The following is a 17996-nucleotide window of genomic DNA, read 5'->3' as shown; positions in this document are numbered from 1 at the left end:
TGGAAGGTAAGAAGTAGGGGGGGATTGTGACTCGGTTATAGTTTCAAGTCACATTGTGGTAGCAGCTCTTTTTCGGTACAACAGTGATTTGCTTGGACTGATAGCCGTGTCGTTCCACTCATACTGCGCAGCCCTGACCTCTGTCGGTCTCATAAACACTGGCTTTACAAAATTTGATTACATGTACGTGTGGAAAGAAGAGGTCAGAGGGGCAGAAGGAGTATGTATGAGAGAGAATGACTGACAACTTGTATCCCTAAATCCCCAGAAGAGAGCAGATCAGAAACAAGGTGCAGTGCAGAAGAGTCAGCAGTTATAAACAGTTACTTACTAGAGCTTGTACTATCAAACTCTTTGTCATGATAACCTCTTCATGTTATAGCTGTGGGATTAAAGAAACCTATAGTAGTTTCTATGGAGTTTCACCTATAACATTAGTTCATGTTAGCCACACTGGACTAGAAATGTCAATAGGAGGTCAGTCGGAGATCTTGTTGAGAATACATACAGCTAGGGCTGGGCGATATATCGAGTTTTTAAAAAAATATCGGTATATTTTCATACGAGATATAAGATGTGACAATATCGTTTATATCGACATAGTATATGTTACGTTATAATTATACTTGTGGAGCCGCAAGTTTGCCTCTTTTATCCACTTTTGTCTCTATGCAACGTTACTGGGCCTCACCTCTCCTTCACTGAACACAACTCCCCCATCGCTTCACCTGCAGGCAACGACAAGATGGACACGGCAAATCTCCGTTAACGAGTTACTGCGGATCGCCCCGTGTGTGGGGCTGGATGGCGTCAACGTGTTAGCGAGCTAACCGCGCTAACGACATGCATGACCTAAAATCCTTTCATTTTCTCCAAAAACGACAGTGCGCCTTACAGTGGGGCAAAAAAGTATTTAGTCAGCCACCGATTGTGCAAGTTCCCCCACCTAAAATGATGACAGAGGTCAGTAATTTGCACCACAGGTACACTTCAACTGTGAGAGACAGAATGTGAAAAAAAAAATCCATGAATCCACATGGTAGGATTTGTAAAGAATTTATTCGTAAATCAGGGTGGAAAATAAGTATTTGGTCAATAACAAAAATACAACTCAATACTTTGTAACATAACCTTTGTTGGCAATAACAGAGGTCAAACGTTTACTATAGGTCTTTACCAGGTTTGCACACACAGTAGCTGGTATTTTGGCCCATTCCTCCATGCAGATCTTCTCGAGAGCAGTGATGTTTTGGGGCTGTCGCCGAGCAACACGGACTTTCAACTCCCGCCACAGATTTTCTATGGGGTTGAGGTCTGGAGACTGGCTAGGCCACTCCAGGACTTTCAAATGCTTCTTACGGAGCCACTCCTTTGTTGCCCGGGCGGTGTGTTTTGGATCATTGTCATGTTGGAAGACCCAGCCTCGTTTCATCTTCAAAGTTCTCACTGATGGAAGGAGGTTTTGGCTCAAAATCTCACGATACATGGCCCCATTCATTCTGTCCTTAACACGGATCAGTCGTCCTGTCCCCTTGGCAGAAAAACAGCCCCATAGCATGATGTTTCCACCCCCATGCTTCACAGTAGGTATGGTGTTCTTGGGATGCAACTCAGTATTCTTCTTCCTCCAAACACGACGAGTTGAGTTTATACCAAAAAGTTCTACTTTGGTTTCATCTGACCACATGACATTCTCCCAATCCTCTGCTGTATCATCCATGTGCTCTCTGGCAAACTTCAGACGGGCCTGGACATGCACTGGCTTCAGCAGCGGAACACGTCTGGCACTGCGGGATTTGATTCCCTGCCGTTGTAGTGTGTTACTGATGGTGACCTTTGTTACTTTGGTCCCAGCTCTCTGCAGGTCATTCACCAGGTCCCCCCGTGTGGTTCTGGGATCTTTGCTCACCGTTCTCATGATCATTTTGACCCCACGGGATGAGATCTTGCGTGGAGCCCCAGATCGAGGGAGATTATCAGTGGTCTTGTATGTCTTCCATTTTCTGATGATTGCTCCCACAGTTGATTTTTTCACACCAAGCTGCTTGCCTATTGTAGATTCACTCTTCCCAGTCTGGTGCAGGTCTGCAATACTTTTCCTGGTGTCCTTCGAAAGCTCTTTGGTCTTGGCCATGGCGGAGTTTGGAGTCTGACTGTTTGAGGCTGTGGACAGGTGTCTTTTATACAGATGATGAGTTCAAACAGGTGCCATTCATACAGGTAACGAGTGGGGGACAGAAAAGCTTCTTACAGAAGACGTTACAGGTCTGTGAGAGCCAGAGATTTTCCTTGTTTGAGGTGACCAAATACTTATTTTCCACCCTGATTTACGAATAAATTCTTTACAAATCCTACCATGTGGATTCATGGATTTTTTTTTCACATTCTGTCTCTCACAGTTGAAGTGTACCTCTGGTGCAAATTACTGACCTCTGTCATCATTTTAAGTGGGGGAACTTGCACAATCGGTGGCTGACTAAATACTTTTTTGCCCCACTGTATGTATGAATTCTGGTTGTGCTTACTGACCGCGAACCGATTTTATGTGGTACACGGCGCTCAGCAAACTGTCAAGAAATGTTTTAGTTCGACTTTGGTAAGCTACGGAGCTGCAGCGCTTGATGGATTGTCGGAGCATTATGACTACCGTAGTCCGGAGCCTCGCGGAGTGATACGTACTGTGCTTCAACGTAATATTACCGTATTGTGTGTGTACAAGCACCTGTTAAGAGACACGGTTATGAAGCAGATTTCAAACTCCAGGCTGTCAGCCACACAGTAGAACTTGGGAACAGAGCAGCTGTGAAATCTGTCTTTGTTATTGTGCTCAGCGTCTATTAGTTTACATTTTGACTGCACAATTGTGAGCTTTTTGTTATGCACAAAAACAACATTGTTTTCTTTTATTTATGGAGGATTATTATTTAATAAATGCTGATAATTTATTTTTGAGTAATTTCTTCATGTACATCTATGCTGTATGTTAATAAAAGTGCCTGTGTGACATCTGGAACACAGCTTTGACTAAGAACTCTCTTTTTGTTCTTACCTTATGGCTTAAAGAAAAATATCGAGATATATATCGTATATCGCCATCCAGCTAAAAAATATCGAGATATGAATTTTGGGTCTTATCGCCCAGCCCTACATACAGCAACCATCTTAAGAAAAAAAACAACAAAGAAAATAAATGGAAAACAAGAAGCACTCCGAGAGAGCAAACCTCCACGAAGGCGGCACAGTCTCTGGGTAGTATTTATATTTAACGGAGTAGTATCCTGTTTTGTATTCATTCGTGTTGTTTTCTTTGTGCTTTTTAAATGGAATTCAGGAAGGTTCAAGACATACAAATAACGTGTTTTGGAGCCAACGTGAAAGAAAAGCAGATGTAAAATATAAAACTGAGGTCAGAACTCAAATGTGACAAGCTATGGATCCAAACTATAAGAGTCAGAGGCCCACGGTAATGTTATATTTAGAATCCCGTTATACATCACATATATTATATAGTGTGTTGTCAACACAAACAATGGCAGTAAGAAACAGCTTTAAATTGATTTACATAGAATAATTATCACTTTGACCTTCAGATTGATCTGTTGGGGTCAGAGTTCAAATGCGATACGATAATTTAAATCTTTATGTGGTACTTTTTATATGTTGACCTTGAAGACCTTGGTGGATGCAAGACAAATTTTAATGTCTTGTTAATGTGACCCCGTATCAGTAAGGTGATTTTATCCTGTAAGTCAAATAGAAATAAAACACATTGTGAGCATGCATTTCAAGGTGTCTATATTTAGCTATCCCCAGATATAAAACTGTGTGATTAGAAAAAAAATCCCATCACTTCTTTGGAAGCACTTGGGAAGCTGACATTTCTTTTCAGTCACATTCATTTTCTTGGCAACCTGCTAAAACACAACAATAATTACCTGCTTTTAACTCTGCTGTAGTAGTGTCCAAAACTCCAGAGGGAAACATCTGGGACTTTTTTAGCTGCTCAGTACTCCCGAATGCTCACCAACAAATTGTTAACCGTGTCTTGTCTACTATCTTGACTTGACCAGGTACTAAAAAAAGTTCAAAGTGAACCAAACAGTAAAGTTGTGGGACAAGCAGCTAAACAATGAGCCCAAATGTTTTTATAAAACCCTGTTTGTTGAGCGACTAGCATCGTCTTTGTGTGGGATTTATGGTTTCTGTTGTAATCCTTACAGCTTTGCTCTGACACCGCTCAAAGATTTTCTTTTCCATGCCTGCTCCTTCTGTGTGTTTTGCTTGATCTGAGTTCTTTGTTCTTTGTCCTTTTTGCACTTCTTCCTGTTTTATTTTGAAGGTTAAGAAGGTTAGAAAGGTTTGAAGGCTAGAAAAGGAGAAAAGTTGTTCCATTTGGTGTTTTGCCTTTTTGGTTTTTTTAAACGAACTGTAAACTGGAGGCCATGGCTTTTAGCCTTTTGACAGACACTGGGTCAAATTTAAGAACTTCATCCACACTATCCTTTTTTCACATTGTCACATGCAAAAAAAAGAGGTCCGCAAGTTATTTTCTTTACCTTCAGTCCATTGGTCATTAGTGCTGACATGTGCCCGCACTCAGTTTGAGATCCCTGATCATATCTCCTCGTCGCCTAAGTTACATCTTTTAAATTTGAACAATGGGAGCCACCTCTTCATTCTTCCCGCAATCCTATACTTCTCCCAGCCTCCCACTCGCTCCCAACTTCCCCGTTCTTCCATTGTCCTCGACTGATATTATATGAACTCTCATTACAGGGGTGGTAATAGACTCTTCAGCACCCAGATCCTCTTTATTATCTGTCAGCTGTGGACTACATCTCTAAGCTGATTAGCCAGAGCCGTCTTTTCAGCATTTCAATTAGGAGCGTTTTGAATAGTCAAGCAGCTTGCACGCCTTATATTCATTACTGACATTCTTAGAGCACTATGCGACGTTCAAATCCAGTAATCCAAGAAACATATTGCAGCAGTGAGGATGAAAGGGCAACAGAAGAATGACATCATGGCAGATTTTAATATTGGTCTCACAGGCAAAAGGCAAAAGTAGCTATTAACAGCGATGCAAAGCAATTTACAGCAGCAGAGACACTTGCAGTTTAGCATAAATGGCCCAGCTGGCAATCCTGTCATGTACACCCATATGCAAGCACACATGCATACACACAAATGGTTTTTCATATGCTTTAAAAGACAAATATATTCAAGAGAGTTATATTTACCATCACATATTAAGCTCTGTGCCTGAATCTTATCACTGCAGAATGGTAAAAATTGATAAATGTGTCAGTCTGAGTAGCATGAAGACTGGACATACAGGTAAAACACCTGTATGTCCAATTCGGCTGTTCGGCCAGGTAAAGGGCCACAAAAGGGGAAAAAATGAGAGAGGATGAAGCGGAAGAGCAGGAAATTGAGGGAGAGGAATGGGAGGAAGAGGTTGTGACTCCTAGTGCTAATGGATTTAGGTCAGATGACGAAGATATGATTTGCTTTGCACGCTGTGTGTGTTCGTGCGTGTGTGTGTTTGTGTGTGAGCTTGCGTGTACAAGTGGAGGGCATGGTTTTGTGATGTCATTAACAGTGGAGCCAAAATACGATGATCTCGGGGTATTATCAGTATCTGTTTAAGGTATCCGGCTTTGTCAAATACCCACTTGACACAGGAGTCACCATCATGTTTTATCATTCAGTCTGACTCTCTCACTTTCACACACACACACAAACACGCACACACACACACACACACACACACACAAACTCCCACTAATCCATTCAAGGCATTGTTAATCCAGCTGTGTGCTGGTACAGAGATGTGCTGTACATGGCTGACAACCAAGTCACCAACGCTGATGTCATACCTGTGTGTATTTCGGTTGCCTCCGTTGTAATCGCTGCTGTTTGCGAGACAGACGCAGCACACTATTATGCGACTACATCAAGGAGCCTAAACCGTGTACTCTGCTCTCTGCATTACAGCACACTGAATTTCTCTCTGTAGAGATCCTGAGTGTCACAAACGCTCGTGTCGGTGCGCTAAGTGAAATGTTGTTGTCATGTTCTCAGCTGTATAATTTGACAAAGAGCTCAGTCTCACTTAGAGCCTCAGTCGGGGAGAAGGGAGCAGAGAGGGAAAAGGGATGCAGTTGTGCACACTTGAGGATTTCTACAGTAGTCATGTACCATTTGCCACAGAACAATGGAAGTGGAGTAGCTGAGAGTCAAGTGCCTTTTCCCTGGGCATGTGAGTGGTGCTTGTAGAGGAAGACGACGGTCTTCCACATTTCATATTAGATTTTTCAAGGGAGTAGATTCGTTTTTTTTACCATTGTGGTTTCAGTGAGGTCTCTTTCTCTAACCTTAAAACATAATATCCCTCATGCTTAATTCAACGAACACGTTTAGACGTATTAAAATCACAAAAGAAGTATTTCATCTCATCACCTTGACACTGTCTGATCTGTTTCTCAGGTATGGTAGAGTGGGTCTGTATTGTTGGAGTGTTCAAAGATATCGCCACAGTCTTTGCTTGATTGTTATAATCTGGTCAATCTGCTTTAAATGCTTAGTTTCCAGCAGTTACTGCATCTGTTTGTCATCGACATGAGGGGATTTCTTTAATATAGTCGCAGCTCTGGCTGTAAACACAGCAGTGTCACCAACCTGCTCCATCTGATTCAAAATTGTATCCACCGCTTTGCTCTGCAGTACTCTGCAGTTTTTGGATGTTGACCAAAACAGCTTTTTCATTAATTAAGTCATGTTAAACTTGCTTTTCTTTGATTAAGGTTAAAGTAAAAGTGAACAGTACAGTCCCAACGTGTGCCCCAGTCACACAAGTATAGAAACTGTTGAGGAATTATCTGACAACCAAATGTGTATTCTCCAACCAATTGGGGAGTGGTTACTGGAGGTTGTTGGCAGTAATTAAGAAATTCACACAGGCCTAGAGACCCCCTGGTAACCTCAGGCCATTGGTTGGCAGGTGGTTGCTGGAGGTTACTGCCAGTTGCTAGTAGTCCCTGCTGTGTGTGATGCTGGACGGAAAACCTCTGTGCGATTGCTTTGATCACTAGCAGGTTACTGCTGTCTCCAGGGGTTTTCATGCAAGATGCCAACTTGTCTACAAACTACTCGCCAAGCAGCAGTGAAACTGAAGAAAGCGATTGTAACTATAAACAGAGAACATTCACCAAAACGTTCTGCCCTTCAGTTGCAAAAGGGACTACTTTCTCTTTGAAAACAGACAAACTCAAGTCCCAGTTTGCCACAAGCAACTCTGCAGTAGGAAATACGAAAAAGGAAATAAGAGGATGACATTTTAATTTGCTACCTGAACACCCATATGCACCTTTTAACAGAGACATATATAAATAACACTGTTTTATATAGCCTACTGTATTATTGAATGACTAAGTTCACTGTTATGGCCCACAGTAAGCAGGAAATGAGGGTATATTTACTGAATACAAATACCTTGCTATAATCATTGTTGTTGCAGAACTTTGCTTGCTTGCTTTGAGTGCCGTGCACTCTCATACTGTGGAGTAGATTCAGGCACCCTAACAGATTTGAGAATTTCAATTTTATTTCAGTGGTAATTTTAAATGTTGTTATTTTTTCCTCTTCTTTTTACAGAACCAGGCCAGGGACAGAGAACAGAAGAAGAAAAAGTTGGCTTAAAGGGAGCGTGGACGTGTAGTTATGAAGAAGTTAGGAAAAGCCTTCATAAATTATTTCAATGGATATACAAATGATGAGTGTAACCTTCAGAGATGTTTTGCTGGAATAAATGGGGAATAGACTGATTCTTCTACTCTCCCAGAGCACTCAAAGAATTTAATAGAACATACTTGATTCACCTATTCACACCCAGTCATAGAAGTGCTTTTTCTATGTTTAAGTGCTTTCTATCTAACATTCACACACATTCACATGCATCGGAGAGCAACTTGGGGTTAATATCTTGCCCAAGGATATTTGGCATGTAGACAAAAGTAGCCAGGGATTGAACCACCAACCTTCCTAACCCACTTAACCTCTTGACTTACAGCGACCAATGCACATAATGGGGAAATAAATGTAGTTCTTTACATTTCTAATAGAGTGGATTTTTAGGACTTTTCAGTTACAAACTAGAGGATGCATTTTTTCATGCAAGCCCAGATTAAGATTTAACTGCCTGTGTAGCATGGACGGGATAAATAAGGGAAAGCAAAGGAGTGGACACATCCAGAAAGAACAAGACAGATGTAAAGCTATGCTAACAGGAAGCACAAGAAACAAGTGAGGAAAAACAGTATGCGTAGAAAAAAACATGATACAGGCGAGGCAGAAGACTATCAAAGTAAAACAGGAAGTAGCACACTTAGACATGTAGGCTTGATACAGGGACTGGAGAGAAACACTCATGAAGACACACAACTTGATGTGGGAAGACAAAAGCACGCACATAGCAGACAGAGCTGAAAGACAGAGAGAGAAAGCTAAAGAGCAAGGGACGAGAGAGAGAGACAGAGGAAGAGAGTGCACGAGAGAGCGACAGCAAACTTGACTTTCATAAACAGACATGATAGACAACACAGAGACATGACAGGCATACAAATTAACATGAAGACAAGACTGACTTCACAGAGAGACACCAATAACTAACACAGGAAACTAGACACGAGAGAAGGAACCAGCTAGTGATGATGAACAATGACTTAATCGCATAATAACAAAAGCCTGAATGACAACAAATGCAAAATATAGAGCTATAATATAAAAATAACTAACTGGAAAACTCAAAACCAATAAGATAGAAAAATTAAAAACCCATGAGAAAGAAGGAGCAGTCAGATTGGGACATGGCTGAGATTGAAAGGCTGAATGTGGGAGGAAGAGGGTCATGACATTTAAAAAAAAAAGCTGGGAGGGATCACAGGGAAATACTGAAAGAAAAAACAGAAAGAAGAAAAGCAATAGGAAAGAGTGACGGATAGACAGAGAGATAGTAAGCACTAAAATGTAGTAGAGGAGATAGCAGATGGTGGGGATTATTCTGGACTAAAATACTCTGTGATCTACAGAGGGAAGGCCACAGACATAAACCGTTACAGACTCCATCTGCCAGAAATAGACCAAAAAGAGCTGTAGGTGCACCATCACGATAATGATCAAATACTGCCTGGATAGCAAAATCCAAAAAACGGCTATATTTGTCATCATAAACAACACAATGACTCTGAGGACAGATAAAATGCTGATGTTCAGTTATGCTCACGCGTTTAGAGAAATCACTTGGGAGAAATGTCCTGTTGAGTGTCACAGAATCGGGCCTTTCAAAAAACTTAACAGAATTATATTTAGAAACTGAAACGGGTGATCGGCAACGACGTGAAGACCTAAAACGTGCTGCTTTCAGGTGCCTATGTGCTGGAGCATTTGTTTGTGTGTGATTATGACTGATACCATCAGCCACTAATCCACATTTTATGTTCACCGTGATTAGGACAACAGCCTGCTGAGCTATGTGCGTGCATGTGCGTGTGTGTGTGTGTGTGTGTGTGTGTGTGTGCAGTGAAAACAAAGGCAAACTAGTCCACAAATCTCCCAAATAATTCGGTTATATCCATCCACACACATACAAAACCTGAAAACACACAAACAGAGATACAGACTAATGCTTGCTAATCACCCAGTCTCCCCCTGTGTGCAGGAAGGGAATAAAAGAGCAAAGACAGAGATCTGGAAATAAGTTGAGCTCTTTTTTTTTACCTTTTCCTGTGTGTAGATCAAACCTTGAACCTGCGGAGAGAGAGAAAAGACAATAAAGAAGGCATAATTACTGTTGTGTTTTGTGAGTGAGCATTAGTGTAGCTGAGGCAATCACACAGTGCACCATCACACTGATGAAACAGAGAAATCAACATTAGCATCTCTCTGCAGGCAGACAGAACCTGCGCCATGCTCAGTTGCTTCTTGCATCTTTTCTTGATATCCCTGCAACTGCTACTCAAGACTTTAGGTTCCTGTGGCAGCAAGTAAGCCAGTGGCATTCAAGTCTCAAATATTGTGACTTAATCTTTGTGTGCATAAGAGAGAAAGTGTGTGTTTGTGCATGTGTGTTATTGGCTAATTATCTACCCTGACATGGGGGGCAGTTAATTAAATCCTTCCCCGGCAGTATGCATAAAGTAATTATTGAGCATGGATGCATATCTACAAAAAAAAAAAAAAAAAACATTTGCATGTGATAAACATAATGTCACATGTTCCCTGATGCAACACACACATTTAAAAGAACTTCCTTTCCAAAGAACTGAGAACATGCAGGCAATCAAACCGCAAATCAGAAATTTGTTTTTTGCATCATCTTCTCAGAAGATAATGAGCTGCTCTTCAATTCCACCTGGAAATTGAAGGTGAGCGCAATTGCACTTGACAGACCGCTAAGTTCATTGTTTCTAAGTTCATCATCACATTGAACCGGTGTTGATTTTGTTGCTCGTTGATTTTCGTTAAAGGACTGTTAAAGTTAAAGACTTCTTAATTCTTAAACCTATTATGGATTCAGTTTTTATACACCTCAAAACACCAATATGTATCCACCAACTGCGCCAGTGAAACAACACATTCCCTGCAATCACCGTGCCCCCAATTACTGCTTTCTGTTCTGAAGCTGATGGAAGAAGCCTGTCATCCAGTCGGTATGTACAACGTGCAAACAGATGCCTGCTGCATCTGCCGTCTCAGTGAAACGGTCCGGTGCTGGATTGACACGATCTGCTAAGCTGCAGTGAGTGTCTGAGATCTTTACCTTCGCTTAAAGGGCTTTGAACGCTATAATCAGTGATGAAAGCTCTTAACTGACACAACATCCTCAGAGAGAGAAAGGGGGGGGGGGGGGGGGGGGGGGAGTGATTGCGTGTGTGCGGGGTTAACTGGGCATTTTTGTCCCTTTGCTACTTTCACGAGACTTCTCACACTTTTCAATTTCAAAGATTCACTTTCTAAGATATCTCTTCCTTTCATGCAAAACACTGCGTCATTGTCCCACACTGTAGCTGCATTCAGAGTATTTTGAAAAGAGGCAACACTGGCAGTTTCAATCTGTCCTCTGCTGAAAACCTTTGATGCTTTCAAGCTGAACAGAGAGAGACTGACCACCCAGGCTACAGGAGCCCTAGAAACAACAGGAGCTTCTGCAGCATACAAATAAGCTTAACAATCTTCTACGGATACGCACACATAAACACAATAAGATGTGTATGCTTTTCCCGTACAGGTTTATGTGTTGCTAAAAATACATATAAAAGACCTTCATGTTACAGGATTAAAGTTATTTTACCCCTATAGGGACCCCAAAGCTAACAAGCTTTATGGCTCATATAGCAAAAACATCATGCCTGAGTACTTCTGTTTTAGTTTACCAATACAAACGTTCTGCTAAGAGCTGAGTTCTTATAATCTTGCGAACATATAGTCATGTACTTGGTCAGTAGAAAAGCACTTTACACTCTCTTCATGTGTGAAGAGATAAAAAAAAAACCAAGCAAACAAGCGAGCAAAACAAGAAAAACGAGCACACACAGTAATAATATTTCATATTTTCTGCATGAGCAGGTGATGCAAGCAGAGGTGTGAGGCTGATGCTTCGCACGGCTGATCCTTTTCAGCTGCTGACATTCACAGGACCGTCAGCAGCATGTCTTCACACTACCTGCCACATACGGCTGGAGTGTTCTGCGCTTGGAGGCATAATCATTTCAGCAGTTGTTAAGGAGAACTCATTCAGATGGAGCAAAGGCCTGTGGCAAAATTGGAAGAGGAGGGTGGTTGGCAGTGAAAAAATGTGCTGCACATGCTGCTATGTTAACAGTTAATATTTTGCGTATCTGCACAGAACTAATGCAAATTTTGTGCAACAGTGGATGTAACAGCAGTGCGTGATCGCATCTGACTAATCAATGAATGAAAGTTCAGTGACTGACGATGCAAGGAGTGGTGTTTTGGGGTGTTTTTTGAACGAGGCAGCCAGAAACGAAAGAGCCAAAATTAAAAAATGTGATGATGCGAGCAACAGGTTGCAGATACAGATACTATATCTCCCCCTCTCTAAAGGGCATCATTCACTCTACAACAATGTGATAAGTCACTGCGTGAGTCCACTGCCAACAGTTTGAATTTAATCTCAACCTCTGAGCCACTTTACAGAGAATTTCAAACCATTACCCAAGCTCAACGATTGCCAGTGGCTGCCAAGTACCTTCAAGGGAATGTCAGTTTCCATGGTAACCACGCCACCACCAGCTGTAGACCCCATGAGTGAAAAATTCTTTAACGGCCAACCGATCACAAACCTTTCTGGAAGTTTCTCCCGAGTACTGTGTTGGCCTCTCTATCTCTAATGGACTTTTTACTCTTTGTACTGTGTGTGTCAGCTGATGCTCACTCCCAGCTTTCTTTAGTAGTTTTTCTCGGACTGAGAGGGCTCTGCGACACTAAATGGAAGGATGTACACATTTTTTAAAGTCAGTTGAGAATCAGGAAATGATATGTTCCCATCATTGTAGTTTCTTAACTTTGATCACATCAAAAATGTGTTTAACCTGTAATACAGTACTGTTTATGTTATTACCTGAAGAAAGAAGATGAAAGCACTATTGTGCTACAGTCACACTAGTTTAAACAGTGGTTGGAGACACAACCATGTTTATTGTGACTGTGTTAAATGAAGTTTTCTTGTTTGGAAACAGTTGCTTGAGAGACGGGGAACAGGTCTGTCAACTGCTGTCCTCAAAACATCTTGGGTTAGTCAAGATGGCAATAAGGTGGAACCAGTCAGTTTGCAATCAAATGGGCTCAAGTTGGCCATTACATGCAGTCTGTTTGTGATAATACACCAAACTCTGATAAATCTGCAGTCCCCAGATCTGTTGCAAATCTATTGTGATCCATCCATTTTCTTCCACTTGTCCAATTCAGGGTCACAGTGGGGATGGAGGTTATCATAGTACAAGAGCCAGGATACTCTTTGGACAGGTAGCCAGACTGTTGAAGGGCCAGCACAGAGAGACAGACAACCACTTACACTCACATTCACACCCACAGATAATTTAGAATCACCAACTAACCTAAGCCCGCTAACAGCATGTATCCGGACTGGGGAAGGAAGCCAGACCACAGAGAGAGGACTCACACGGACACGGGGAGAACATGTGAAACTCTTTAAGCAGAAATGCACATTAGCTATTTACATTCAGAAATCAGTCAGAACCTCAAATGTGAAACACACTTTCCTCTATAAGTAGTGGTGTAGTTGCTGTGAAATGGCAATTTAACTGCATTAAAATATAGGCGTGCTGTAACTTTGTTTTAATAAAATAATTTCAACAGAATCCAACCAGCTGGCAACCAGATGATGATGCAGATTAATTCTAGCATTTTATTTATTCACAAACCTTTGCCACTCTGTCTGAGAGTGATTCCAGTCAGTCTCAGTCAGACTACAACAGTTTGGGGACAGGCTGCCTCCCACCAAGCGACCTGTGGTATCCACTCAAGCTCTGGGTGACAAGTTGGTTACTTGTCACCCGAGCCATTAGAAAAGCAATGGCCTTGCTAAACAATACCAGGTAAAGCAAAGCTTTACTTGAAATTATGTGCTTAGATGCGCTGAGCAGTACTGAAGATGGAAAAACAACTTTACAACATGGGAAATAAGACCAACAACTGTAAATGCACAGGCGGGCTGAAACAAGCTCTGTAACTTTGACTGAATTATTATCACCATGTAAGTTACAAATTTACTGTTACAGTCTTCTGAAGGACTGGTGGGTCTTTACAGCATAATAAAGTAAATCGACTCCGCTCATTCTTTTTCCTCTAACACCAAACTGACACGAGTAAAATAAATCACTGTGGAGTGCCTTTAGTTTTGATTGCATTCCTGGGGACAGACTACTGGAGCAGTGAAAATAACAGTTAAGAAGACTGAGAATATTACTGCTAAGCATATGTGCACAATTAAAATGCAATTTGTTTAAATGTTTAAAGCGGATCAAAGTACATTCCCGAGAACTGGTATAAAAGTAAAGATGAGCTTCTGGTAAACTACAGCATCACATCTAATTATCACTAAACAAATGTTTCTATAGTAAAAAATATGTGTTGTTTCGCTTTTTGTGTTGTTTCCCTTATAAGCAGGGTTTACTTCTCTCTTCTGAAGACAAGGAAAGGAAGAGTACTGCTCAGTAGACACTGAAGAAATGCAGCTTCAAGCAAAACAGACATGTGCCTCCCAAAGGCAAAGCATGCTCATCTCTCCCGCTAGTGTGCGTAGCCAGGAGTTGATAACCAGGTAGAGAGGAGCCATGTTGGAGACAACATGCCCAAACAAACTCCCACAGGATGTGGAGCGCTTCTTAAAAGCAGACAAGCCGCATCTTTAAAAACACAGCTCTGGCATTGGTTCACACATGATTTCATGACCCACGGTGTTCACACCTGATTCTCTCCCCTCCTGGGTCTTAATCAAGTTGTTTGTTTCAGAAAGACTTCATTAGTTTGTTTCTTTGATTGTGTAGCTGTGAATGCCTCTGAGTGAGTGCGCGCGGACGAGCGCACACTGATTTAACATCATGAAACACACATACTGTCCTTGAGAGTGCCTCTGACAAATGTAAACAAGTAAAACAAATTTAAAAAAAAGCCCTCATGACGTCGTGATCATAGATCATTTTCTTACTGGGAATACAGGTCGGCGCAAGGCAGGCGAAAGTGGGTGTTAAGAGATGTTTTCCTTTATGGAGAATGATTTGTTTGTTTTACGTTCCAGCTCGCAAGCCTCACGGGCCCTAACCTACATTACAGCACAATGACTATTAATCATTGATGCTCAGACCTTTTAATATCGCTCATATAAAATTTATCTACAAGTGAACAAAACAAATGAAGAGTTGTGTTCTGAAACACTGCATATTCATTTTTTGGTGGAAAATGATCACCTGGTGATTATCAAGCCAAGTCTGGACCTAAGCAAGACATGCCTGTTTGTTCTGAGAATATAATATCGTTTCCAACTTAGCTGATGAATTTGAAAGTTACTTTATATAGTTACATTACTCTCAGACACATATCATGTCTTTTAACCCTCCTGCCATCCTTTAAAAAACTCACACCCATCACCCTAGGGACCATTCTCAGCCACGCCATAAAAAGACCATATATCCATATTTTATTCCACTTTAAATTAGCCAACCTTGTAAAACTACTTCTCCCTGAAATATTCATGTAAAGTTTTAATTATATTTTCGTTGTTTTAACCCTTCAAATCCCAGTGTTATTACATGAGCGCCCTGTGTTATAAGCCCCAAAAACCAAAAAACGAAACTAAATATTTCCACAAAAAACCAGTTGAAGTAATATGTGATTATCATTATAAGTAGGCCTTTAGATGGACCAAAGATTGGCACCAACATACATTTTGACCTGCCATTATTTTTTTTGCATTTTTTTTGCAATTTAAAAATTAAAACTTCAAGGCCCTGAGTCTTCATTGACATCCAAGAAAAGAAGAAAAAATAAAATCATATGATGATAATTTGGGGTTGAAAAATAGAGTTTATAATGGAAGTCAATGGGCAGAAAATGGTCCCCAGGGTGATGGGTGTGGGGATTTCTGCTGCTCAGCCATTTTAGGCTGATTTAAGGAATTCACACTGGAATATTAACATTGACAGGTAAAAACTATCCTGTGGCAAGTTTGGTTATATTCCACTGAACACAGTGGAAATGGCAGCCATTTAACACATAGCAGTGGCACAAAAAGGTCCCAAGAAGGCAGGAAGGTTAAGGTTATTTACAGTTATGTAACTGTAATCTATAGCACTGTGCAAATGTTTTGAGCCACCCCTCATTTCTTTATGTGCTGCTTGGAAAATTAGAAATGCTCCATGAAAGAGCCTCTGCCATGTTTCACAGATGGCTGTGGACACTTACTATATAAGACCTGTTGACACTGATTTTGAGTCATTGTTTAGTTTGGCATACCTCACCTTTTTCCCTCTGTTTGCCTTCCTTACACATGGCTTTTTCGACAGCCACTCGTCCATTGAGAACATTTCTGATGAAGCATCGGTGAAACAGAAGATGGATCAGCTCAAGGGTCAAATCTCATGTTTACTGACAGGCCTTTGCTGGATTTTCCCCCCTATTTCTTAAGGGTGTGAATTCAGACACTTTTCATCAGCTTTTTAGGTCTGCCACTTCTTCTTTTGACCTCCACTGTTCCAGTTTCCTCAAATTTCTTTAAGGGCACACTGCACGCCATATCTATATGAAAGGTTTTTCTCTCATAGCTCCTTAGTAATCACCCTGTTGGTTCAAAAATACAATTTCATGCCTGCCAAACTGTGGTGTTTTTGGTATTCTTCATAGATACTACTGCTGAAGTCCACTTTAAAAATGTATAGCAGTCTAGCAGTTTGGAAGCTAAATAATAAAAAAAATGAAATGAAAGGTGGCTTGACACTTTTGCACAGTAGTGAAGCCGTGAAATGCTGACAGTTTGTTAGTTTATATGCATATCAAATTCATTTTCACAGTTTGTGCCTGCAAATCGTATTTTCAGAGTTTCTTTAGGTGTGAAGATTAAGATTGCCCTCTAACAAGTCAGTCAAACTAAAACTTTGTTCAGTCACATTAATGTTTCAAACCCTGGTGCAGCACCAGCTTCAACAAGGTTCTCAAAAATCCACTGCTCACACATTTTGGTATCAGCAGCATCAACTTCTTTCAGACTTTATTAGGTTGGATTATTAATTTCCCTTTTAACATCAATAATATCTCAAAACCTACATATTATTTTTGTATCAGCTTGATGAACAACTTCTATGGAAACCTGAGTATCAGTGACGTGCTTTTCAGAAAAACAGTGAACACAAAAATATATTTTTAGACCAAGTCCAAACACAGCAGCTGTCTCATTTGCATTTGTGATTATCAGAGACTATTTCTCTCATGTATTTCTTTTTACCATTGACAAGAAGCCACTGTACCGTCGCTGCTCGCTGTGCGCCATCAATCTTCAAACAATCTCTAGTCTTTGCTGCAATGTACTCCATATTTGTCACTTTTGAGACAGGCCCCAATTGTGTCTCCTGGATTGGACGCTCGGTGTCCGTTTCATTTTGACGACTTTGAGATAGCCAAGCACTTCACAAGTTACAGACGTGTCTGAAGTTCAATTTAAATGACCACTGGCTAAAACAAAAAAACATGCACTGCCTGAAATCTCACATGCACACACGACAACAGAGTTTTGAGGCCTGCTGCAATGAGTGTATGAATCCCAATATAGCAAAAGTGCCTATAAGAACCAGAAGAAGAAGAACAAGAGCTTGGTAGCTCTGGTTTTAACATTTTTTTATTAAAACAAACAAAGAAGCAAACAATGTATGAAGAACCACAATGGCATGAACGCACTCCTATCGGCTCTGCTTCACTTATCATTTGCATTATTTATTATGTTTACATACTTAACTTTTCCACCATTGTTTGCCCAAGTCTATTCAAGTCAGCTACATTTAGTTATAGTACAGCTATAAGGTATGGGGTCTTCACACACCCCCATTCTCTGCTAGCCATTGGGGCGGGGGGTCTGGGAGGAGATGTTAGCTGTCCGATTGGCCTCCCTGCTGCTGCGGAGCCTGGGACGGTCTGCTTGCCTCCACCCCGGGGAGAAGGGTAACATCTCTTGGGCCTGGGTTCTGTTTCCCCCTCTGGGGGCGAGGGTACCTGGACCCGGGGTATAGAGTATGTTTGGGGAGTGTGATTGTGTGTACATGTCCATTTATGTCAATCCTTACATTGGGTGAGTGCTGAGTGTTTGTATATGTGTGCATGAGGGTGGGAATGCATGTTTGTGTCTGTGTGTGCCTGTTTGTCTGTGTCTATATGTCAGGTCAGGTCTTAGACTCCACCTCTCTTGGAAC

General features: G+C 41.2%; 1 protein-coding gene across 2 annotated transcripts in view; it reads right to left on the bottom strand.

Annotated features, from left to right (window-relative positions):
* Positions 1-17996, bottom strand: part of igsf11 (immunoglobulin superfamily member 11) — a 121038-nt gene that overhangs the window by 73458 nt on the left and 29584 nt on the right. For both annotated transcript variants that reach the window (XM_080288477.1, XM_026191304.2), the window contains exon 2: positions 9778-9807. In XM_080288477.1, the coding sequence (XP_080144603.1) occupies positions 9778-9807 (30 nt within the window). The remainder of the gene's footprint in view (positions 1-9777; positions 9808-17996) is intronic.

This window comes from Astatotilapia calliptera, chromosome 14 (assembly GCF_964374335.1).
Source record: "Astatotilapia calliptera chromosome 14, fAstCal68.1, whole genome shotgun sequence".
Classification (NCBI taxonomy): domain Eukaryota; kingdom Metazoa; phylum Chordata; class Actinopteri; order Cichliformes; family Cichlidae; genus Astatotilapia; species Astatotilapia calliptera.
Note: the sequence above shows the minus strand (reverse complement) of the source record. Positions and strands in the feature narration are given on the sequence as shown.